Source organism: Anolis sagrei, chromosome 2, assembly GCF_037176765.1.
Source record: "Anolis sagrei isolate rAnoSag1 chromosome 2, rAnoSag1.mat, whole genome shotgun sequence".
Classification (NCBI taxonomy): domain Eukaryota; kingdom Metazoa; phylum Chordata; class Lepidosauria; order Squamata; family Dactyloidae; genus Anolis; species Anolis sagrei.
Window position 1 is genome coordinate 77,102,743 of NC_090022.1, and position 26,143 is coordinate 77,128,885.

At 40.9% G+C, this 26,143-nt stretch overlaps 1 protein-coding gene across 12 annotated transcripts in view; it reads right to left on the reverse strand.

Annotated features, from left to right (window-relative positions):
* Positions 1–446: 446 nt before the first annotated feature.
* NSD1 (nuclear receptor binding SET domain protein 1) overlaps positions 447–26,143 on the reverse strand; it is a 75,714-nt gene continuing 50,017 nt past the window's right edge. For 10 of the 12 annotated variants that reach the window (XM_060765631.2, XM_060765625.2, XM_067463649.1 and 7 more), the window contains 11 exons: positions 25,693–25,893; positions 24,923–25,102; positions 24,000–24,156; positions 23,438–23,643; positions 21,475–21,587; positions 20,784–21,053; positions 11,629–11,745; positions 11,398–11,539; positions 10,755–10,861; positions 9,680–9,881; positions 447–8,054 (listed from right to left, as the gene is read on the reverse strand). In XM_060765631.2, the coding sequence (XP_060621614.2) occupies positions 6,190–8,054; positions 9,680–9,881; positions 10,755–10,861; positions 11,398–11,539; positions 11,629–11,745; positions 20,784–21,053; positions 21,475–21,587; positions 23,438–23,643; positions 24,000–24,156; positions 24,923–25,102; positions 25,693–25,893 (3,560 nt within the window). In that variant the 3' untranslated portion in view covers positions 447–6,189. The remainder of the gene's footprint in view (positions 8,055–9,679; positions 9,882–10,754; positions 10,862–11,397; positions 11,540–11,628; positions 11,746–20,783; positions 21,054–21,474; positions 21,588–23,437; positions 23,644–23,999; positions 24,157–24,922; positions 25,103–25,692; positions 25,894–26,143) is intronic. The other 2 variants (XM_060765632.2, XM_060765633.2) reach the window with 2 other exon arrangements.

Here is a 26,143-nt window from a genome sequence, read left to right on the forward strand (position 1 = left end):
CAGCACAAGGGTTTAACCCACTGCACCACTGGGGATTCCTTCTGTTTAATGATGAAAAACAAGGAGTGTAGTCCAGCATCTGGAGGGCCACATAAAATGACATGGCAGGCCAAATTTGGCTTGCAGGCCTGCCATGTCATTTTATGTGGCCCTCCAGATGCTGGACTACAACTGTGCCTTGGAATCACCAAAAGTTGGAAATTACTTGAAGACACACAACCATAGCAAACGGATATTCCTCCCACAACCCCATTCAATAGGGTCCCCCAAATCAGAAACCAATCAACTGAATTCAATGAATGAGTCTATTTTACTTTGAGCACCATTACCCCTTTAACTATTTGCAGAACTTTGTACTAATTTTTCACACATGGGCTACCTGGTTTAATCCTTTGCCATCAAATGAGAACATGGTCTACCTAGGTTTAGTGAGACAACAGACACAATCAAGAGTAAAGTTAAACTTTACTTTACAGTAATTGCTTTCTTTTATATACAAAGAATTACAGTACATAATCTGGGAACACTTGGGTGGGACAACCTTTTTCCATTATCAAATTACTTTCACATACACAGCTTCATGTGTAAGGGGAACAAAACAAAAATAATCCAAGCTCCAGAACTTCTTATCTTTTTCCAATGTAGTTATTTGTAAACATTTCCCTTGCTGCTAACACAGTACATATTCTGTTGACTTTTTTTCATTATTGATGACGAAACACAGCAATTAGGCACTGGAGAGTCAACTGCCAAACAGGAATTTTGTCTAGGTTTTTTCACGTAACAGCTCTGTCAATCATAACTCCCAATGAGGAACTTTACAGAGTCAGCAACCATCACACTTGAAAATATGGGAAAATTGGGAATGATAATCTTCCTCCTCGAGCACCTGTTAGCACTGGCTCAGTGCTTATGCTCTCACCTATCCCTCCCTTATTTTCAATTTGTATTCTTCTCCATTCTAAAAGCAAGCAAGAATTCTCCATTTCAAGCCCTTTTGTCACACCCTTCTGAACACACACTGGGGGAGACTACTAGCTTCTACAGAAATGCTTTTCTCCAAAGTATCATAGAATTCACGAATTTAAAAGCATCACACCACAAAATGTTTTGGTGAAATGTGATGTACTTTTCAGACCTCTTTCTAGCTGCCTCCATTTAGCTTGGAACAGGTACAGGGCAGGCCCAAAATATTTTGCTGTCTGAGGTAGAGCAACAAATGGCATCTCACATGAGGCAGAAAATCCTGCAAGTGCTTTTTCCTATCCTGGCAATAAAAACAAACACAAGCAAAAAAGCAAAACAAAACAAAAGCCAATTATTATTATTAAAATTATTATCATTTCAGTGACTGCCCAAATATGCTGCCCTCTGACAGCTACCCAATGATAGAAATTGTCTTGAGCATGAGACTGTAATTTGTGTTACTGCCCAAATAATGGTAAAAGAAAACCAGAAGGAAATACAACTGCCTTCCTTCTAGAACTTGCTAAGGAAAAATGGAACATTATCAGCTTTCATTTGCTAGGATGCCAGGCATTTCCAAGATTGTGCTTCATGCAACTACAGAAGCCTTATATGTGTAACTATGCAGAAGCTGACTTGGGTATATATGTGTGAACACATGCTTTCAAACAAAAAAAAACCCACCACTTCTTGAATTGTAAGAGTGCAACAGAAGCTTCCTTCCTTTTGGAAAATGACTGAAAATTCAAGAGATGAAAGTATGGCCACTATTATCATACATTTCTTTTTCTTACTCCTCTCAGTGGTCAAAATGTGTATTCTGAAATCTCTTGCTGTGGCATCAGAAGCTAAGCAGAGCTGATACCAATCAATGCTTGGTAAAATGTCAGTATACATTTCCAGGGGATTACCTCTGACTGACAAGGAACTCATCAATGCTGTGGCTGGCATTCTGTTGGTGAAATATGCAGGCCCAGGTTAGACTTTTGCCATCACAACTCATTTTTAGTCATTGCAGAAATAAGAATTCACAACTGACCGCACAACCATCAAAATCCGCCCCCTCCCCTTGACATTTTCTCAGTTGCAGCTTCCTCCATTTCCTGGTTGGCGAATAGTGAAGAGAGCAGTAGATGACTGTTCAACTGGTCTGCAACAGTTACTCAAAGGGCAACAGCATTATCTGCATGAACTTCCAGAAGATCACTGGAAGTTTTTGAAGACTGCTTGTACCTGTGTGTCCAATGGTGGGATGCTTGTATACTGCTCCCTGCACTTCCTGAACAGGAAATAGCTGAGTTTGAGGAAATGAAGCTGAGAAAAAGTGGGTTTTGTGAGTTGGACAGAAGATCAGCATAGCTCTATCTCACAGCTGTATCTTCTGATGAAGGATCATAACCTACAATGTATCACATACTCAGCTTGGTACCAAATTCTGGTCATTATAAATGTCTGGCAGAGTTCAAGAACATTATCTGGCACTGTTATATCCAGGGCTAAATATCTTCCATAAGTCTATACATACTTAAAAGTGTGGGACGTGGTACTGCAAAAAACATTCAATATTTTGAGTTTCTCAATGTCAGGGTTTTTTTTTTAAAGGCCATCACTACAGAGTGGAAGTGAATTACTGAACCAAGTGTTCAGCAGTTACAAGTTTCTCTTCCCTTTCCATAATTAAAAGCAAACACACAAGAGAAACAGAGCAAGTTACAAAATCAGTAGATTCATGCAAAATTATTTATTTGCATGATTCTCAGGTCACACAATTCAGCTACTCTTGCCACAGAATCTGGCCTATCTTGGCAAAGACTTCCAAGCCCAGAAGGAACAAAGTTACGTGATAGTACTAGGCACTAGGTGTGGAGCAGCCCACTTTCTGCACAAGATACAGAAATGGGACAGGAATTGCACACAAGAAGCTCATTACTGCACTCACAATCCTAGCAAAGTACCACATTAGCAATAATAGTGTATATAAAAATGCCAAAAACAATTCCAAGGCAAAACCAAATTTAGTTGCTGGTTGCCCAGCTCTTATTGTACTTCAGGCTAGAGAAAAGGCAAACAACATAAATTGTCTTCGAATCCTACTTTGCTATCTTTCAACCCTGTGTTACTTGCATACTTGAGACTTCCCAGGACCTCAGATTCTGCTTGGTCAAAAGTCCTCCTGCTGAGAGGAGAGTTCTGCCACACAGGAAAGCAACTCTGCTCATTTCCCCAAAAGAAAGAACTCCTGGCTGGGGCTGAGCAAAGGGCAAGGGCTGCTTTTGTTTCTCTGTAATACTTCTTGCCTTTATACCTTGCTTTTCTTAGTTACCTTGATGAACTAAACACCCTCTCAGGACTTGATGCTTTCTGTCTTGGATACAGCTGTGGAAAAGGATGGATGAGGAACCTTTTGACCACTGGCCAGATATAGTCCCAGTCTAAGGTTTCCTGTAAGTCTTGCAACTACAGGGTTTTAATGTACAGATTACTTACATGAATATCTGAATTTTTTCTGTTTGAATGCTGTGGGCTTCTTGTTCCCATAGAGAAAGTCCTTCAGGGAATGAATACAGAGAGGTTCTCATGGGAAAAGATAAGGCCAGAGCAAGTTGCCAAGTAATCTATCTGAAATGCCATGCATATTTTTTTAAAAACATACTTCAACCAGGAGTTCCTCCCCCAAGATTCAGAAGTTGCTGCTTCATGAACCCCTTCCTTACAGTGTCATATACTTGCTCTCTAGAACCTGCCCTTCGGAGAATTCATCCAAAATAAAAATCCTCTGTTTCAAAGATTTATAAACCTCCACCAAAAATATTCACAGTTTATTATTTTTTCCATGAAACAAATAGCTAGTAAAAACACATGACATTGCAGGAACAAAGTTGGACAAAGCAGTGCAGGAATCTTTCTTGTTACAGGTACAGCTGGCTGAGGGAGGCTGGCACAAAGGAAATCCTAAACACACATTCTACATGATAAAGTCCAGCTCACGGGGAAGCCTAAATAGGTAAAATTTAGGGCTTTTTGTTTTCCACGCATGAGAAATACTTAATATGCTGAGCCTCATGACTGGGTTGGTTTGCTTACTTAAAAAGATGGAGGGTTTTTTTTGTTCCATTAGAAATGTTTTAGTAAAATGCCTTCTGGCTTAGTGTTTATGTCTCAATCATTCAGAAGAACTGTCCTGTTTTCCCTTTGTTCAGGAGTCACAAAATAAGTTTGCGTTTCCCCATTTTCAGCAAAGAGCGGTGCTTGGCTTGCAGGTCTTCCAGGAAAACCAACATTAAGCACTAAGATTCCGTTCGCCACAACACTTTGCAAAGTCACTAGCTGCACTTGGAGGGGGCAAAATGGTTGAGAGGAGAAGATGAGATGCACAACTGTGTAGGGAATGTTGCGTAGTGCCGAGCAGGTACCGTCATTGTGGAAAGCCAACATCAGAAAAAATAACAGATCAGAATCTGAACTGCCACTGTGTGGTACAAACTGCAATACTGGCAAATTTCCTACAGAACTTGAGTGACCCCAGTGTTATCTGTTCCAAGGTGAGAGGATCTGAGTTGGGATTGGACTAGAACTGCTGCTCTGCGCAGAAACCTGGAAATCTAAAAAGGACAAAACGGGAGCTGGTAAAAAGATTAAGTTCTGTTTAAAGCTGCATGAATCCAATTGCCCAGACAAGTAAGAACATAAATGGAAGCAAACATTAGCCGTGAGTGAGGATGGGGGTGGTGGTCAAGCTGCTTCCTGACATCCTAGTATTGACCTGAAATCACTAAGTGAAGTACCTGCATATGGTGGGTTGCCTCTTTCCTACATCCATGTTTAGCAGAAACACAGCCATATTTAGGCTCTGATAGGAATTTATCTGATCTCCCAACTACAGTTCTACAGTGATCAGTACCATAACAAACTTCATTTCTTTCTGAAAGTAACATTTCTCCCTGGTTAGGTAACGACATGTTTCCAGCAGGTATAAAATGCTGCAGTGATTGGAGAAAGGAGTTATAAGAAACGAACAGAGAGCCCTTCACTTTCCAGTGTGAGAACTATGACTTTAACTATCACCGAAGAGATAGTTTAATTCAAGTCTCTTTCAGCATCATGTGCATGCATGTAATGTAATATGAGATATGTATTAAGCCAGAAGCTAGTCAGGGTAAGATGATTAAGACAACCGCCATCATGGATACAAGAATTATCATAGGGGATACCTTTTGAACTAAACTGTACTTTACACCAGAGCTTGAAAAGGTTACTTTTTTGGGATTACAATGGTATTCCAATAAAGAAACATTTCCAAGTTCTGCTTCAGCAAAGGCATGCAATTCTAAGCACAGTAGCTGTGTAAGAAAGAGATCCGCAATAGCAATTGTGGCTTCCAAGACCAGAATAGTGAACAGCCGTGGTGCACTGCAGAACCTAGAGGATAGTTTTGTTGATTTTTCTGCTTTGCATTGCTCTTAGTGCTCAAAATTCTGTTGAAGGGGATCTTTGGCTACAATGTACTGAAGATGTTAAGCAAAAATACTCCTAGATATTAATTTTACACTTCTTTTCACCAAACTTCCCACTGCAGAACCTGTGAGGGAACCTAAAGTGTTCACAGCAGAGAAAAATTGTTCTGCCTAAAACAACTGACATCTTAATAACATATCTTCTTCAAGAAAGGACCGATATTTGATAAGCTTTGACCTGAACGTATATCAGCTCTAAAACAGAAGTGTGAGGGGGAAAACAGGGTGAAAAAGTTGTGAAATCCCTTCCTTTCACTCCTCCCAACAAAAGGTATATGTAAGGTACCAATGCTGGTTAACATATAAGGGGAACAGACTGAAGGAAACCTACTCCTTTGGAACTATGGATGGATAGTCTATCAAGTATGATCATGAATACAAGCCTATCAGTCAGACATGCATGCTCAGTAACTGGATTATTTCCATGGAATCAGAGATGTTATCCACAGTGGATTCCTGTATTCCAGCTTTATTGTTTGCAAAAGGAAGAAGGAACAGACTATCTACATTCTTGCTCCTTGGCTGGGCATTGTTGAGATCTCCTAAATGTACCTGTATATGTTTGATGGGATGCTGTTGAAGATTAAGGATGAGGGGAGGTGATTTTTTAAAAAAACAAACCAAAAAACAAAAACAAAATACCCCATCCCATACAATTAAAAAAACAAAACAGAGCAAATACATTGACCCGCCTGGACTCAAACTGGCTTCACTTATGTTTTGACTCAGTAGGTTCATGGCCAGGAGTGTCCTGGTTCAGTACTAGCACCGCATTTTGTTCAGACAAAGGCAAAACGTCCTGCCCCACAGGTGTTTGTGCTTTCCCAGAGAGCCAAGAGATCTGCTCAAATGTCTGAATGTTTCTGGGCAGCCATGAAGTTTGGCCAGAAGACAGTGGAGCTTCCCTTCCAGGCCAAGGGGGTTGTTCAAATGTACACAATCTTTCCGTTGACCAAAATGTCTGCTCCATAGAGGGTGCAGATGCCCCTTCTTGGCCCAAACAAAGACTGTGCTCAGGTGACTGCAGTTTCTCTGCTGTCCAAAGTGATTGTTCCATTGATGGCAATACTTTTGTAGTAAGCCAAGGGGTCTTTTCATGGATTTGCAAGTTTTCTAGGGGACATGTTGTCTGTCCCATGAATGGAGAAAATCTCCCCGCAGGCCTACAAGATTGCTCCTCAGACACAGATGTCCGATCTTTTTGCTGAGCATTCTGCTCCAGTGTCACAGAGGGTCTTTCTTTTGGCTGAGCATTCTGGTCAACGGGCCGGAGGGCCTTCTCTGAAAGCAAAGGTCTTGGATTTAATGAGGCAGGAAGCCTGTCAGACAGCGGAGATCTCAAGCCTGCAGTAGTAGAATCTTTGTCTGATAGAACAGGCCAAGCATCCACCACAGCAGAAGGCTTATTGGGTGTCTGAGGCTGCGTTCCCCCAGGAGTGGCTGACATTTCTGTTGGTTTAGACCTCAGAGCTATGGGAGTGACTGGCTTGACCAGGGGTTGAGGTCTGAGGCTCAGTGAAGGAACAGGTCTGCTTGAGCTCTGAGGCAGTGGGCCAATAGGAATGGCTCTATCCAGTGGATGAGGCCGTGGAGACTCGGCTGCTACCACCTTCTCTAACATACGGACCTTTGGTATCTCTGTGGCAGGTGACTTGTCTAACATCTGAGGTGTGGGTCTGTCAGCAGAAGGTGAAACATCTGGTCGCTCAGGCCCTAGGTTTTCTGCTGCATAATGTTTGTCTGTTGTCTGAGGTCCCGATGCCTCTGCACCTGATGGTTCATCCTGAGATCCCGATGCCTCCACGGTGGTTGGCTTTTCTGAGGGCTGTAATTCGTGAACCTCAGTGGAGGATAGCTTTTCTGAGGGCTGCAACTTCTGAGCAACAGTCGAGTCTGCTTTTTCAGAGGGCTGTAACTTCAGGGCCACAGTGGAGGGTGATTTTTCAGAGGGATGCAACCTAAGAGCCACAGCAGAGAGTGGCTTGTCTGATGACTGCAACCTAAGGGCAAGGGCTGAGGATAATTTGTCTGAGGGTTTTAACCTCAGGGACAGAGTGGAGGGCAATTTGTCTGAGGGTTTTAAACTCAGGGCAAGGGTGGAGGGTAGTTTGTCTGATGGTTGTAGCTTCAATGCCACTGTGGAGGGTGATTTATCTGAGGGCTGCAGCTTCAGGGCGACAGAGGAAGGAGGCTTATCTGAGGACTTAAGTCTCAGAGCCAAAGAGGAGGAAGGTGATTTATCTGAGGGTTGCAGCCTCAGAGCCACGGTCAGAGGTAACCTCTCTGATGGCTGTGATTTCGGGCCTGTGGCTGCAGGCTGCTGGTCTGATGGCTGAGTGTTTTGGCAGCCAGCTGCTGACTCTGTGGAAGGCGCATACTCACGAATCTCTCCCGGTTCTAGAGGGTTAGGTCCACAGGGATCATGTTCTGTGCATGACAGGCGTCCGTCCAATTTAGAGATGAACAGCATGCCTTCTCGATGCTGCTTGCAGAAGGATCTGGGACACATCTCACAGAATGAAGCCGCTTCTTTCCTACATACATCGCACTGATGCCAAGGACATTCCCATTTTCCTGAAGAAAAGAAAAAGGGACAACTTGAAAGTGTCCAGCTCTTTTCTCAGAGAAGTAAAGCACTAAAAAGAAGCACCCCAGGTTGATGCAAGACTGGTGAGGGAAATTTTACTAATTCTGTCCCAATTCAGTAGATATCTAGTTGCTAGTATAACAGTATGAAATAGTTATCTAAAATTTAATGCTGACATTGGTTCCATGCATTTCTAGTCCCTACATTTGAACTGTTTTTAGTTCAAGTTATGAAAATAGTAGAGTGGGCCCTTCATATCCATGGATTCAACCATCCATGTCTTAAAAATATTTTATTTAAATCCAAAAAACAAACCTTGATTTTGCTATTTTGTAGAAGGGATACCATTTTACTACATCAATGTATATATAATGGGTCTTGAGCATCTATGGACTCTGGTTTCTACAGAGACTCCTGGAACCAAATCCAAGCTGACACTACAGGCTCACTTTACTAATTTCAGTCAAATTTTCAAACACATTACATATGCGTTTCTAAAAAAATTGCTATTTCCTCCATTGTATTTTGCCTTTTCTCCAAGTTTTAAAAATGATCTTCAAATTATGGAAAGAATCTGTACTTATGGAAAAGACAAGGATGTCTAAGCAGATAGAAGGAAATAATCACTAAAAGAATTTGACGTACCACATTAGGGGCATGCACATGTCCACGCTTGAGAAGCAAATTCAGACTTTTCAGGTTGCATGCATCCCACAGGCTGCACAATTCCCATCCCTGCCCCAGATTACTCCAACCTCAAGAAGCAGGAACTGGTACACACAGCTTCAGAAATGTGCTGGAGCTGGTCTAAGGACAAGGATCAGTTTGCTTTCATACTGTGTTGTTTGTCTCCAAGAGACTCTCTAGGCCTCTTTGGTTTCTTAATGCCATTGCTTGTGATATGTAATTTCCTAAATTCCCAATTCCCACATATCTGGCTCTTCTTTTCAATCTGGTTCATTCTGAAAGCATATACAACTTTCAGTAGCAACTCTATGTCCATAGAACACATTTAATTCATATTTAAAGATACACTTAACAGGGATACCTAAAATTGTATTATCAACTGAATCACAATGGAATTGGACAATTTGTATTATAAGGCACATTATACCTCTAACCTTTTAGTATTTAGTCAAAAACAAAAGTGTGAACCCAAAGGACCTCCCACTTGCCCTATTTTCATCTTTCTTGGTCCCTTATTAGGAAAAAGCTAGGGAATCAATTCAATCAGGTTAACAATAGATATTCCTATTTGAATTTAGTTTGTAAAGAGAGGGGCTACATTTCTAGAAAGCTATCTTAAGTTTTAACCAATAAATCAAAACATAGCTATGAGAGAAAATAACAGCAAGTAAACACAATAGAAGTTAAAGACAGTTATGGGAAGTTGACATGTACGTGACAAAATATACTTGCAATACTAAAAAAGGAACCACAGACCAATTGGTGGTTATCGGTCTCCTGTCTCTCTCACCAGGTATGTATTCCTTGATTAGCCATCAAGTACAGAAAACCCTCCTAGCTTAGGGCAGCATGTTTTCTTCCTCAAAAGGCAGTTCCATGAGCAGAGCTTTTTGTCTGCGAATAGTAATGACAATATATTACTGACCTGCAGGTCGCCTGGTCAAACTGAGGCAGTCAGCATGATACACTTTGGGACAGCCTGGCCTCTTGCAGGAAACCAGCTGTCCACCATCTCCACAACTGAAACATTCATCCTCTCGCTCCTTCAAGATTCCTGCTTGTGATTTGCGCTTCCCATGTCGTCTCTTGAACTTCTTGGATTTATCTTCTGAGGCAGGGGGCTGATTCTGGGGGGGGGGGGGGGGGAAACCAATCCCAGTCAACAGCTATTATAATTGGAAACACTCCCATACCTCACTTTGAAGAATATATTTAGCTAACTTGATAAAGTACCATGAGGATAATAGCAAGTGAGCACTTCAGAAAAAAATCAGTTGAATCCAGACTAACCAATATACTGAGATCACATTTTTTTTCTTTACAAACCAAATGGAAGAGAGGTCTCCTTTCAAGTGAATTGCATTTCTATTGTCGATCTACCAAAACTAGATTTGTGTTGGCTTATAGGAGGCAATGAATTCATTACAGGACAAGTGAGAGCCATTATGATTCCCCTTCCCTCCAGTTTTTGTATTTTCAGTGGTTTAACAAATGCAAGCTAAGCAATAATTTAAATAAGTGCTACTTTTATCAACAGCGGCAAGCTTTGCCAGGATTACACTAGCTTGACAAAAAACTTACATTGAATAATAAGTAAGGACACTGCAACTAAATGAAGAATCAAAGAATTATAAAATCAGAAAGCTGGAAGGGGGTCTTATGGGCCATTGAGTCCAACCCTTTGCTCAGTGCAGAAGCTCCAGCTAAAACTTCCCCAACGGTTAGCTGCCCACCCTCTTTTGAAGATGTCCAAAGAAAGAGATCTCAGCATTTCTCTAGGAAAGTTCTTGGTAATGTTCAACTGAAATCTACTCTTCTGTGATGTATAACCAATAGATATGCTCCTGTCCATGGGGCAACAGAAACAAGCTCTCCCTCTCCTTTGCGACAGCCCTTGAAATAGTGCAATAATACCACCCCTTCTCAAGTTAAACATGTATTGCTCCTTAAACCTTTCCTCACACATTTTGTTCTAAAAACCAAAGAGGGATTTGTTATACCTTTGGACGTACACCAAGGAATCCACTGCAATTTGGAGCACCACACTTGCAAACTGTCTTCCCATTCCCCAAACACTCCAAGTTATAGTTGAATGTCAACTCGGTTCCTGGTAATCGGAGAAATCAATCAGACCCAACTAGGTTGCAACATAGTTTTAAGCATGAAGTTCAAGCTCTAGTTATGGAATGAAAAAATAAAAACTTAATAAAAATATTTAAAAGATTTGAAGGAAACCTGCTGCTTTTTACTTTCCATCTGTTGAATATGTACATGACAAAATTTGTTAAATTTATATCCTATCTGATTCTGCCTCTTAATGGCATGTGAAGCAATAATAATAAAATCAAAGCAAAAGAAATACAATTAAAACATACAGATGAAAAGCACCTTGACTGCAGAGGCTTTGCATAGCCCAAAGGACATGACCATGTATTCACAGTGCTCTTACTTACTTAGGTGATCTTTCGTAGCTTGAGTATGATGGTCCTCCAAGTTCAGTGTCTTGGTGGTGAGTCCGTAGGTGGCTGTGGAGCCCTATTCTTGATATCACTACTAATGTCTGTTTATAAGGCTTTATTAGCCAATGCAGTATTTCAATACCCTCAAGCACATGGGATCAAAACATCTAAGAGCACTACTTACCAGCTTTAACATTTGTAATGGCAAAAAGCCCAACCCGAGTATCACCATTCACCGACCACTTTTGAGTCTCACAGTTTGGCTGGCAGCAATGGTTCATAAATCGGGCATAATTGCCCTTTGGTCCAGCATCAATGATTCGATCCTGAAACCACAAGAAATAACCTTTTCTCAGCTACATTCACATACACATACCAAGTGCCACAGGAAATTATACAAAACCTTTTCACATACCTTATCTAAAGTTAGCATGTAAAAGTTAGTGATATCGTGCTCCTGTGCGTGGCGGATCCTGGCTCGGCATTCCTCCTCATCTATCAGTTCTCCCACATATTCATTCACAAATTCACCCTGAAAGTATGTGTTTAGGCAGAGGTGAAATGACAAGTACTTTAAACATAAAAGTATCAACTGAAACAAACGTTTGGTGGGAAAAGAGAGAATTATACAATAAAATAAAATAAATTATCAACCATAACTGAAAGGCATACTTTTCATAAAAGACAAACTCTTCAGAACTCTCTGGAGGATGAATATGAGGGTGCACTTACTTTATGTTTAGATGTACCTACTGAAAGATACTGTGGGGATATGACTATGGCCACAGCCCCACGAGGGTTAGAGCACTTGTAAGTTCTCTACTGATGATTCAGTGGGTGCAGCATACAGGCAAAAGACCTATTCCCCTCCAAGGGTTGGTCTTGAAGCCATCTGAAGATGTATACAATGGATCCTTGATTTTGGTTCCAGAACCCCATGTGGATACCAAAATCCATGGATGCTCAAATCCCATTATGTACAATGATATAATAAAATGGCATTCCTTATATAAAATAATAATAATAATAATAATAATAATAATAATACTTTATTTATACCCTGCTCCATCTCCCTCAGGGGGACTCGGGGAGGCTTACATGAGGCCATGCCCATCAGTACAATAAACACAATATTACACAAAAACATAACAAAACCAGAAAATAAAATACATAAAATGCAAAACCAATATAATAGACGACACATATAAAATCAAACATTAAAACACAAGGAATTACACTGGGTGGGGCCAAATTCAAGGATAAAATTCAAAAATTTAAAATTTAAAACACTGGGGGATAGGGCAATGTAAAATTGTCGGGAAGGGGGATCCGGGGATGAGGAAGAATTCAATTGCATGAACCATAAAATAAAGTGCTTCTGAGTTTTGCTCTTTTTTGTGTGTGTAGGAGAGGGCATTTCCTTTTTTTTTTTTAAATTAATTTTTATTAGAAATCTATTACAAAATACAGTTAGAAAATACGGGGAGTATAGGAAGGAAGAGGTTGAATTATACAATAGGGTGTAGGTTTATATTAAAAAGAGATAAGAGGAGAAGGGGGGGTGATTTGGGAGTGGGGGAAGAGGGAGGTAGGACTAGAAAAATAGAGGGCTAGAGGGGGGGGGATAAACTGGGGAAGGGGGGTGGAAAGTGGTGAAAAGAGCAGTGGATTTGACTTCCTGTTCCATTTTCTCCGCGTTTCCAAAATTAATTGTTCTTTACAGCTACTTGTCAGAAGTCCATCCCTTTAAATATTTGGTCATCTCTTATTAAGAATGCACTCTCATCATTCTTCATCTGTAGTTTCTACCTAGTCTGTGAGGATGTTTTCTAATAGACTCCAGTCCGTCCTCTTCAGAGGGCGGCCGTTTGATTCTTTCAATGCATATGTCAACATATCCATTTCTCTTATTTCTAATACCTTGTCCACCCATTCTTGTTTCGTAGGGATTTCCTTTGTCTTCCATTTCCTGGCTAAAACCATTCTAGCTGCTGTTGTTAAGTATGTGAGTAGTATGTCCTCATTTACGCCGAGTTCCCATTCCTCTTTAAAGATACCTAGCAGATAGCACTCGGGTCTGTCTTTGATTTTAATTCTAATGGTTTTTTCGCATATTTCATTGACTTCTTTCCAGTATTTCTGTACTTTGGGGCAAGACCACCATTGATGGAAGAAGGTGCCTACTTGCTCAGCACATTTCCAACATTTGTTGCTGGCTTTTTTGTACATCAGGCCTAATCTCTGTGGCGTCAAGTACCAGCGATGGAACATCTTGTACCAATTTTCCTTGAGTGACGTAGCATATGTGTATCTGATCTTCCTCGTCCAAATTTGCTCCCACTCTTGGAGTCTTATTGGCCTACCGATGTTCCTCGCCCACTTTATCATGCAGTCCTTAACTTTCTCCTGTTCGGTTTCCCATTCTAATAGCAGATTGTATATTGATGTCACGGTTTTTTTCCCCTTGTGAAGAACTCTTTCCCAGAATATGTCCTTTTCCATAAAGCCCCCCTTTTGGTCTCTGTTAAAATGCTCTCTCAGTTGGAAGTAGTGGAGTCATGTGAATGGTGCATATTCATTTGCTAGCTCTTCTTTTGTTTTTAGTTGTAGTAATCCTGCTTTTTTAGTTGTTGAGGTCCTATATGTAGGCCATCTCCTCCAGCCCAGCAGTCTCCTTTGTTCTCCTTCCAATGTGGATAGCCACATGGGAGTTTTTCCAGGATACAGAATTTTTTTATATTTCTCCCAAATTCTCAAGAGTGGTCTCCTTATGGCGTGATTGTTAAAGTTCTTTTCTTTCCTGGTTTGGTTTTGCCATAAGTAGGCGTGCCAGCCTATTCTCAGGTTAAACCCTTCGAGGGCTAGCACTTTTTCTTTTTCTAGAAGGATCCAGTCCTTAATCCAGGATATAGCACAAGCATCATGGTAGAGGGTTAAATCTGGGAGACCTAGGCCTCCCCTCTTGGTAGCATCGATCAAATGGATATATTTTATCCTAGGCTTTTTGCCGCTCCATATGAAGGTTCTTATCATGTTGTTCCAATTCTTGAAGGGTTTCTTGTTTTGTATTATGGGGAGGTTTTGAAAAATGAAGAGAGCTCTGGGTAAGATGTTCATTTTAATAATGGCGATTCTTCCCAGCAGTTATATTTTCAGCTTCGTCCACTTCTTCAGGTCTTCTTGGATTTTATTCCATACGGGCTCATAATTATTTTTAAAGAGTTGGGAGTTGTTGGCTGTAATGTATATGCCCAGGTATTTTAGTTTTGGTACAATTGTCATGCCTGTCAGGTTTCTGAGTTTTTCCTGGTTTTCTTTGGATATATTTTTTGTCAATATTTTTGTTTTCTCCTTATTAACCTTGAACCCTGCCAAAATACCGTATGATTCTATTTTTGAAATCCACTGTTGAGCGTATCTTCTTGGATCTTCTATCATGCGTATCAGATCGTCAGCGAAGGCCCTAAATCTGAGTGCTTGCTTGCCAACGCTTAATTGAGGGAGTGATCTGTCTGATCTAAGATTTCTCAAAAGAATTTCTATAGACATAACAAAAATAAGAGGAGAAAGCGGGCAGCCTTGTCTAGTGCCTTTCTTTATTACTATCTGCTCAGAGGGGCAACCATTTATCCACAAGGTGGCATTTTGTTCTTTATAAATCGCCTTAATGGCGTTAATGAAGCCGAAGCCAAAGTCCATTTCCCTTAAGATCGATTGAAAGAATTCCCATCTTAGGTTGTCGAACGCCTTCTCGGCGTCGACTGAAATAAATGCAACTTCTATCTGGTGGTGGTAATCATAATATTCGACTAAGTCCAAGATGTTCCTCGTGTTTTCCTTCATTTGTCTCCCGGGGAGGAAACCCGTTTGTTCTTCACCTACCCAATTTGCCAGGAGGTTCTTTAGTCTCTCACTTAATATAGATGTGAAAATCTTGTAGTCCTGATTGAGTAGGGATATGGGCCTGTAGTTCTTTACCTCCGTGGCATCTGTATTCTCTTTGTGTAATACCGTGATAGTTGCTCCTTTCCATGAGTCAGGGATCACTTGGTCGGTCATTGCTTTATTCATAATTCTCTTCAAGTAAGGGGTGATCTCATCTATCATGGTCTTGTAAAATATCGCCGAGAAGCCATCTGGACCAGGAGCTTTTGATGGTTTTAATCTTCTTATAGCTTTTCTTATTTCCTCTTCTGAAATCTCTTTATTCAGAAGCTCTCTCTCCTGGTCTTGAATCTTCTCCAGTTTCTGGTCGCCCAAGAAAGACATGACATCTTCCTTTTTATTTTGGTCTTCGGCATATAGTTGTTCGTAGTATTTTCTAAATTCTTGAATGATATCTGGATCTGTGGTTGCGTCTCCCTTGTCTGTTCTTATTCTCACGATATGGTTCTCTTGTTTTTTCTTTCTGATCTTCCGGGCCAGCCATCTCCCTGGTTTATTGGCCTGTTGGAATTCTTTCTGTTTAATGGATTTCAGTTGTTTTTCTACCTCTTCTAATTCCAATGTGGTTTTCTGTCTCCTCAGGGAGTCTATCTCTTTTTTTGCCTTTTTATCTTCTACATTCCTTTTGAACTTTAGTTCTTCTTTTTCTAGCGCGTTGTTCACTTCCTCTATTTTTTGTCTTCTCAATCTGTTCTTCCTAGCTTTCTGCTTTATGAAATGGCCCCTCATGACTGCCTTACATGCGTCCCATAAGGTCTCTAACTTAATGTCATGGGTATCATTCAGTTTGAAATAATCTTTTAGTAATTTGGTATTGGTCTTAATATCTTCTTCGTCTTTAAGCAAACCGTCATCCAGGCGCCACCTAAAGAAATCCTTTCTCAGGTTGAGTGTCAATTCTAGGGCACAGTGATCTGATAGGTCTCTGGGGAGCATTCTGATTTTAGAGATCTGGGAGCTGATGGATTTTGAGGACCAGATCATGTCTATTCGAGACCACCTATTGTGTCTTCCCGAAAAAAAAGTATAATCCCTGCCTTCAATGTTTTTGGTTCGCCAAATATCTTCGAGATCCCATTCATCCTTAAATTTTAAAAAGTTCAGGGGGAGCGTGTTTAATTTGTCCTCTTTTGTTTTCTTTATCGCATCACTTTTATCCCATTTACTATTTATAACTCCATTAAAGTCACCCATCAGGATTATGTGGTCCTGTCGGGTTTCCTGGAGTTTCTCGTTTAAACTAGATACAAATTTGGATTTGGGGCCATTTGGTGCGTATAAATTGCATATTAATATATTTTTGTTTTCGCATTTAATGTTAATGGCTACTACTCTCCCTTCTGAATCTCTAAACGCCAATTCTGGGGCCAGTTTCTCCTTGGCATAGATTATTACCCCTCTCTTTTTTTCTATTGCGAATGAATGGAATTCTTTGCCTAATTCTCTATTTACTAAGTGGCACGTGTGCTTTTGTGCTGTATGTGTTTCCTGAAGGGCTATTAGATCGAAGTTGCCCTTCTTGATTTTATTGAATAATCTCTTTCTTTTCATAGGCGAATTGAGACCGTTTATGTTGTTACAAAAAAATCTTTATTTGACTTTTACACTCATTCATTCCTTTCATTTTGATTGTCCTGGTCATGTCCACTTCGTCCCGGTCCCATTCCGTCTTCTAGATGCTTGTTGTGTGGTTCTTTCGCTTTGAGTCTTTGTTGTCTGTCATATTCCGGCGAATTGTCTCCCCCCTAAAAATCTATGGTCAGTTGGCAGTTTTTCCAAGTCTCTCATAAGGGTATCGTAGAATTTCTCTGCTTTTTCTTCATTTATCAACCAGTGTTTTTTCTCCTTGTAGGTCACCATCAGGCCTTCTGGTGTTTCCCACCTGAATCTTATGCCCTCTTTTTTCAATTCATCTGCCAAGAAGAAGTATTTTCTTCTTTTAGCTATCGTGGACTGGGGATATTCTTTCATAATAGTCACTTTGGTTTCTTTGTAGAGGGGAGGTGAGTTGCTGTTTATCTTCAATACTTCGTCACGGGTTTGTTTTTTAATGAAGTGCACTATTGTGTCTCTCGGAGTTTGGTTTTTCTTTGAGAAATTCGTTGTGATCCTATATACTCTGTCTATTTCTGAATCCAGTTCTTTTTGTTCCTTATTGAGCATGGTCACTGTCATGGTAATGATTATTCGCCTCAGGTCTTCATTTGGTTCTTCAATAATATTTCTAAATCTCAGTTGGAGCTCCCGTTCCTTCAATTCCATCCTTTCTTGAATCTCTTTGGTTCTCACAAATTCCGCCTCTAATTTACTGATTCTCAGGTCAAGTTGTTTGTGGTCTTCAATTTTTTCTTGTCCTCTTTGAAAGTCTTAATGTCTTTAGCCATATTATTCATTTCTTCTTTTATGGAGCCAACTTCCGAGGTTAATTCTTTTCTTAGCGATTGGAGTTCCTCCTGGAGGTTTTTCTGTTGCGATTCTTGTTTTGTTTCAATTCTTTTAAGGTCTTTCTGAATTTCTTCCTGATTCTCTGCTATCTTCAAGATTTCCTTCAGTATTTCTTTGTTAATAGCTTCATCTGTTGTAGAGCCCTTTCTAGTTTGTCCTTTAGGATTCTTTGTTTCTTTAGTTTCCTTTACTTCCTTATTTTCTTTATCAGTTTTCTCTGACTTGCTCTTGGGGGTCATCATCTTGTAGTTGTATATTTTTGTCTCACTTCCCCAGCCAAGTGGATTGGTTTGTGGTGGTTTCGAGGTGAGACCCTAAAGCGCTTGAGCTTCTAATTTTCTGGCCCTCCCTCTTTAAGTTTTCTATATTTATATGGAGGTGGGGGAGGAAGAGTTCAAACAGGTCGAAGGGAAATAGAGGGGGGAGGGGGTAATTTCACTAGGAGATGTGATCCTCAGAGATTCTTCACCCCTCTTTGTTTAGCTTCTTCCAATGCCTTTTCCCCCTCCTCTCTTAAGGGATCGAGGCTGGGAGAGTCCAAACTGGTCTATAAGGCATAGAGGAGTGAATTAGCTTATAGAGATTTCGGGGTAAAGTCTGGGAGCACCTATGCTGCTAATTCTCTAGCCCTTCCTGTTTGATTTTTAATGTTTATGTGGAGGTGGGGGAGGAACAGTTCAAACAGGTCGATGGGGTATAGAGGGGGGAGGGGATAGTTTCACTAGGAGATGTACTTCTTATAGGATCTTCTCCCCTCTCTCTTTTTTTTTCCTCCTTTGTTTTGGCTTCTTCCAATTCCTTTTCCCCCTCCTTACTTAAAGGATAGAAGGAGGAAGGGTCCAATTTGGTCCTTGAAGCATAGAGGGGGTGGGGGGAGGGTTATTGTTGAGTGGGGAAAGTCGTTCGGTTTTCCTACTCCCCTTCTGTCTTCCTCCCGATCTCTGCCTTGCTCTTCGATGAAGAGGAGGGGGGGAGTCTAAGCCGGGCAATGGGGTGAGGGGGAGGAGAAGGAGGGGAGGGGAGGTTTCTTAAGAAGGTGCTAATCAAAGAGGGCCTCAGTGACCCTTCTTTCTTCAGTTCCTCTCTTCTATCTTCGTCTCCGTCACCCCTTTCCAGTTCTTCCTCCTGTCCGGCTCACACTTCCTTTATAGGTCTCTCCCGGAGCGTTCCGCGCCTCCCTCCATTCTCCCCCTCTCCCGCTTGTCTCTTACCTCTCCCCCGTTTCCCAAAAAAACTCTTCTTTTTATCCTTTGCCTGGTGAGTTCTTGGCCTTTGCTTCTTTCGTAGGTCTTGGTGCCTCCTCTCTCGCTCCTTGATCCTTCCCCTCAGTGTATTCTCGCGATCTCGCGAGCTAACGCGGGATCTCGTCGCTAGCCGATCGCTGTTTCTGCCGCGTTGATTTCTGGGCCTAAGCCTTCGGGGGCCGCTTCCACCTGACTGTGGGTAATTTTAATTCGCTTGGCCTGGGATCATTCAGGTAATTACTTGATGTTTCTTTGATTTCCTCTATCCTCTATCCCCTGGTTCCACTCTTCAGAGTCATTAGATCCTACTTGTGGCGAATGAGGGGATTTGCTTTCCACAGCTGGGTCTGGTTTTTCGGGGGATTGTTTTCTTATTGTTTCTTTCTCCACGTGGGGTTAAATCCCAACTGCTACCTTGTGGTAGATGGCCGTGGGTTACGCTTTCCTTGCCTTTATTTCCTGTATTCCCCTCCTGTTATACTCTTATTATATTATATCCCTTCTCAAGTCTGCTCGCATCTGTACTTCAAAATAGTGTCCTCTAAGGGATTAATGCCGGGCCTAATAAAGTGATCGACAAAAGGGAATACCCCTTGTTAATTATTCCAGAATGGGAGGAAGCTCTTCTCTAAGATGAGAGGCTTGTAGAAAGGCTCTAAATTCAGCTCCTCAATATGTAATCGCGCCCTTCTTAGGGATAGACTCTCCGCGGTTAAAATGGAAGTTCTATAAGGAGGAAAAACTTACGTTTCTCCTTGGCTAACTCCTTCGGTAGCCTCTCTCTTAGTCTTCATTTCCTTGGATAAAGAGAGCCGGGCTTGCAGTAAGTACCGGGTTCGCGTTGTGCTAAACCGGGCTTTCCTTCCACCGACCCGCTTAGCCTCACCCGTTGCCGACCCTCTGACCCCCACCCTTGAGGGGTGAGTGTCTTTGGGGTCTGCTGGGTGTTGGTAGGCTTTTGCACTTTCCCCCCCGCTTTTTGCCGAGAGGAGTGGGGGCGAACAATCGCCCCTGGTCGATTATTGGAAGGTTGACGCTTGGGAGCTCCCAAACGCCCTGCCTGCCGCCATCACAGCTCACCGGAAGTCCCGAGTGAGGGAGAGGGCATTTTCAAATAGTGGACGGTTGAACACAGGGATGTAGAATCCAGAGGGATTAATGTATTTGTTTCAGCTGCATATTTGTTCAAAGGTACTCTCCAGCCTTTGAATACATGTATTCTTATAAACATATGAACTTATGTGACCCCGAAGAACAGCATCAGAGGCTCCTGCTCTCCAGATCGACATTCAGAAGTTGATTCTGGTGGGGTACAAAGACAGGATACCAGCAGTGGTGATCCAGCATCTACAGAACTCCCTCACCTCAGAAATCCAGTAAATTAGGCATAGAAGGTAGATAAACTGTATAGTAAAGGTATAGTAAAGGCTGACATTTTCTTGAGGGGAGTTTTAATGATCAACGCAAACTAAATTATATTTGAGAAAACCTTAGTTAGGAAAACAAATTCCCAAATTTTTAAAATCAGTGTATGAATATTTAGTTGCTAGGAATAGTCTAACAGACAGTTCTTTATATCTCTTTTTTAAAAACACAGAATTTATGTGATGAAATCTTTTTCTTCAAGGATTTCAAATAGGAGGAGGAAAAGAAGTTCAGAAACTGGTATTATTAATCTTTAAACATCTTGACACACCGATTTTGTCTAGTTCTCACTTAAAATCATTTCACGGTTTGGCTTTTTGAGTCTGATAGCTACAAGAGTGGAAAAAGATTAACCATTTGTAAAGCCACAGGAAACAAAACTCCTACCTCAGGTTTTTCAATGGAAAACTTACTAATTTAATTTCTTCATATCTATCCAGTACTTTAGTTATGAAAAATTTGAGGATTGGATAGTTAAATACTAATTATTAAGGGGCAAAGCAGGTCACACCTTTTTAATGTCTCTTTTGGCCTGCAGGCCCCAGCCTCGTGCAAGTGTACGGAAGATTTCTACTTCGGGATACTGCCTCTTGGTAAAACACTGGTTTTGGCAGCGATTTCCAGCTGGACAGACTGCAGGGTGGCACTCATAGAGCAGCATGCGATTGATACACTCGGAGTCTAGGCCACAGGGGTTTTCATCTGCTGGTTTGCAGTTGCAACGTGGTATCTCAGACAAGTCTGCTGTGAAGATCTGCACTTTGCCAATGGGCCGGTTTACCTTCAAACACAAATATATGATACAACAAGTCAATTAGCTGGTTTCGGGGTATTTTCTGCAATCCAACCTATGTACAATTATTTTTACTACACTGATGAATGAGGAAGCCCTATTGTAATTGGTCAATATTGCACTTGTATATACATATCACAATCACCACATGCTACTGTAATGGCTCTCTGGGTCAGCACTGACCTGAATTCAATGCATTCAACACACTGTTTAAGAATCCTTTTAGATGGTTCAGCTACTGTCACTTTGAATGGGATAGACTATACAACTGAATCAATTATAAAGTGTCAATTTCAGTGATACGGAGTTAGATATTGTAACACAAAAAAGATGGCTTATCTATATTGAAGGTCACAGGGAACAATACACCAACTCAGACCCACCACTGGACGTCACTTGGCTTTCTCACCTTAATATGTTTATAAGGAGGGGGCTTTTTATCATTCCTTTTGTCCTCCTGAAGCTGTCTCAGTTCCTTCTGTGCCTTCAACTCTTCAAATCTTGTAGCAGCTTCTGTGAGAGCTAAGTTAAGAGCATGTTCACATTACAATAGAACAGAAATCCAGCTGTTTACATATACCTCACTCACAATTGCAGTACTGTGGTCAGCAGATGTCTTACAATTTTTACTACAAGTTTTATGTGAAGCTACATATTTGTATGCAGAAAAGGCAACTGCAGCCACACAGAACGTCACCTTTCTCCCCTGATCAAATCTGTATTTCTAACAGCGGCAATGGGGAATGTTTAAAAGTGGGAAGGTTGGTAAATGTTGTATGTTACATGATTTCAGGGGAAATAAGACAAATATATAAACAATGCCACTGAATACACTTACAGGTTTTTCTTTTTAAAAAGGTACGTTTAGCTGCTCCAGCTGTTTTACAATGAAGTTAAGCACAAGAAAAAAATCCAAAATTCACAGCCAAACAATATCTTTAACAGAAGCATCCAATAAAGTGACTCTGAAGTGGCTAATTCCATATTATGGATCACGTTATTGTGAAGCAGCTGGAATAGCTAAGCATATGTTAGGTTTTTTTTAAAAAAAATCTATTACAAAGGCATATAGAACAAGAGCAAGAAAACATGACAAGTTGTATATTCTGTGGCAAAACTGCAAATACTCCTGAGATGTCCACATTCCTCTGCATACTTTTTTTTCTAAGCTTGCAAAAGGTAAAATAATTATTCTGGGCAATAGAAATAACTTTAAATTACTTGTACACTCTTCAGACACTCATCTCTACCAAGGACAAGCTACTAAATTGCTGATTTACTGTCCCAAAGGAGGCCTCATTTCAGAAAACATTTTAAACAATACAATGAATCAGAGGGGATATAATACCAAATGGCAGTCAGGCAAATCAAAACTAAGGGCTGCCTTACACTGCCTCCTGTCTCTAGGGCCCAGAAGCTTCTGAAGCTAGAGAAACAGATGTAACAGTTTTAGCACTTAGCAAAAAAATATGATTTGCAAACTCACTTCAAACCATTCCTAGTTCTTGTTTGTCTGCCAATCCCCCACTATAGTTTTTGGATCTTGTGCCAAGCCACAATAAAGCTTTGCCATTCAGAATTTGCTTTGGTATGTGGACTTAGTCACTTTCTCTTTTATAATCTGCTTCACTAAAACAGGGTTTCTGCTGTGATTTGATTTTCTTAGGGTGAAAAGGAAGCAAAGAATGTAATGTCTTTTTAATTTAAATTTTGATCCAAAATCAAAATCAAAAGCCGATAAACTGCTATATTTTTCATTTATTCATCCACTAATCCATTCATTCCATTATATTCTATCTTTCCTCCAATATTGGATCCATACTGGAAGAACATTCAAGCGAACTGCAACATTCACACTTTCCTGAAACAGACAAGAGTTCTTCTCCCGCCCTGGATTTTCCACAGATATATAAACCTCACTTGCCTAGCTTCCAACAAACCTCACTACCTCTGAGGATGCCTGCCATAGATGTAGGTGAAATGTCAGGAAAAAGAAAATGCTTCTGAAACATGGCTATACAGCCCGGAAAACTCACAGCAAACCAGTGATTCCAGCCATGAAAGCGACAACACATTCAAGTTAATATCTTAATTGAGGCCAAAATGACTACAGAATTTTCATCTGGGCTACTGCTGAAGTATAAGAATACTTATTTATTTATCGTATCAGGAGCGAACCAAGAGTACAGTTGTAATATATTTAAAAAACACAAAGTTTTAAAACTTGGCATTATATTAAATGTCCTTTGACCAGTAGTTGGCCGCTTGGAATACTGAAAACTTTCTAAAAAGTAGTATCCTGAGACAGCATAAGTACAAGGCAAGTACTGTTCCCCTAATGGAGCTAGTTGTTAGAACAGAAGGAAATTTACCTTTCTTGTAAATGCCATCAACCCCTTTTGCCATTTTGTCTTTGCTGCTTACATCTCCTTCCATATAGGGAAAGACTCGAGCCTGATGGGTCCAAAGGTAATCATTTGATCCAAAAAACAGCACAGGGAATTCACCAATGACATGCTTCATTTTCTGGATGTTGACAGGAATGGTTTTTGGGTGACAAATCTCAGCTGGCCACCACCTGGTGAGCAAGAAAGCCAGGAGAAAGTTAAGAGTAGCCAACAACAACGTCGGCTTCCTAGATCAGGTCCTCTGGAAGCGTGCCATGTCTCTGGCTGCTAACACAAGCATGTCCTAACAGATCTTGCAGTGGCAGAATACTTTATGTGCCCTCTCATCAGTGTGGGAGCAACTACACTGGAACAGCAGCCATGACAGGAAGCACACATATAGAGAAATAGGTGCCCTGTTTGTGTTCATTAGAATGTTATTTCAAACAGATATTATCTCAGCACAAATGAGCAGGCTCAAGTTTTCACAAAGGGCTATCGCTGGAACGTGAAGTAAAATACAGAATTGGCTTTCCTTCATGCTCACCTGTAACGCCCCACTTTCACCCAGACCACTTCTTTATAGTGTGGCTTCTTGCCAGCCTTGCAGTCATTACAGTACCAGCTGCCCTCAGGCATGTCAATGTTCAGGCATTCCCGGTGGAACGCGGCAGGACAGGATTCACAGCACAAAAGGCTTCCGCCTGCAAGAAAACAAAGGAAAGGTTGCAGACATAGGGCACTGGAGTAGCAATTCTCACCCCCTTCACTCTGTATCTTATGTCAAATTTATTTATTTTTATTCCACATTTTTCCCAATGTGGGATCTAGGGTGGCTTGCAAAAAAGTAAAACCAAGTACACCTGGAATATTGATGAAGAGATTTAAAAAATATATACAAAGAAGTTAAAACATGAAGTTACAAGAGTTTAAAACACGCTGAAAATGTAGTAAAGAATATAAAAGCAGAGCTCATCACACTGAAAGACTCTCAAAGCTTTATTGCTAGTGGTTGGCTTTATGACAATCACTACTGCGCAACCTAACTTAATTCACAAGTGTCTGGAACAATTTTTTTACAGGCTGTGTCCTGAGCTCTATGCAGAAATAGATTAAAATATTATAATCTTGTCAACAAGAAAACATCTGATTGTGGCAAACTCTAACATGTTGAATAGATTAGGTGTTAAGATTTACTTGGAACATGTTTCAAATATGGACAGGATTTAGTATACTTTTGCTCTGACCTTGGAAAAGTGACTCTTTTGGTCAACAATTTCCTACCCATTCCCAGGGAGTCATAGTCCAAGGAAGACATTTTTCCATGCTCTGCTATTGTTTTTCTTGTACTCAGAAGCTCAAACAGCTTCTGAAACTGCTCTCTCTTCTAAATGAACATTCCCATTACTCATACACATTCAGTAGTATGATATCGCCTAATTGTACACTGGTTTTGTATAGAAACCTTACCTTCTGAACAGACGAAGCACCAGCTGACATTTACATGTTCATGGTTTCTGCAGCCCCTTCGGGCGGTAAAGTGATTGGGGCAGATCATGCTGTTGGAAGCAAGGATCACTGTCCCAGCAGCAAGGCAGAAATCATTGGAGTGGTAAGCCACAGGACATCGGACGCAACGCATCAGGCGGCCTGGGAGCAAAACAAATTAGATTTTCCTTGGAAAGTCATATATGGAGACTCACAGAGAAGCCATTGAAATCTACAAGCATGTGGAAAATTTCAACAGAAAGGAAGAAACCATGACAATGAACAAAATCTGTCTACCGGTTTTTAAAAACTCTAAAATTATAACAGTAAATAAAGAATAACACTCAACGACAGGGGAACTACAGACAAGAAACAATCAGGGACAGCTAATCACATCTCAACAAAGGATTCCCCCAGGCAGTAACAAGCCACACCTAAAAACTGTCAGGCCATCAAATGCTAATCAAGGTGGCCAATTGAAACATTCAAACCCAGCTCCAAAAGTTCTTTCTCCCACCCTGGACCTCAGAGGACGCCTGCCATAGATGCAGGCAAGACATCAGGAAAGATTGCTTCTAGAACATGGCCATATAGCCCGAAAAACCTACAACAACCCTATGGAGACTCATGTTTTAATGGGAAATGGTGGTGTCAACTCTGCTTTTTTAAAATATCCAAAACAAATCCCAAAGAAGATTGGTAAAGTTCAATTGAATGCAGAAGTTAAACTTCCCTTATAAAAATGATCTCACCTTTAGATGCAGAAACATTTGTTGGGTTAGCGGCATGGCAAGTCATACAGATGTGCAGTGAGCATCGGAAGCCCTTGTTCTGCATGACTGTTGGGGGATACTTCTGTATACACTCTTCATGATAGTACTTCCCACATAATGGAAGCAAGCAACGTTTCACATTTTCTCCACTACTCTTGCATACAAAGCATGTGTGGACCCCTAGAAAAGAGGACACCTAATCAATAAAAGTAACAAGGAAAGTATGGGGGGCAGGGGGTAGGAGGAAGAAGGAAAGTATAGAAGGAAGAAGTCATAACAAGTGACCACTTTGGCAAATGTCAGCAGTGACATAAAAGATCTGGATGATTCCAAATTGGCTCAGAGCAGGGCTTCGTGCTTCACTTGCCTTCAACAAGCACAAGATGCTTCAAAGCAGCAGAGGACAATCCCAGCCAGTGAGCTTTATCTA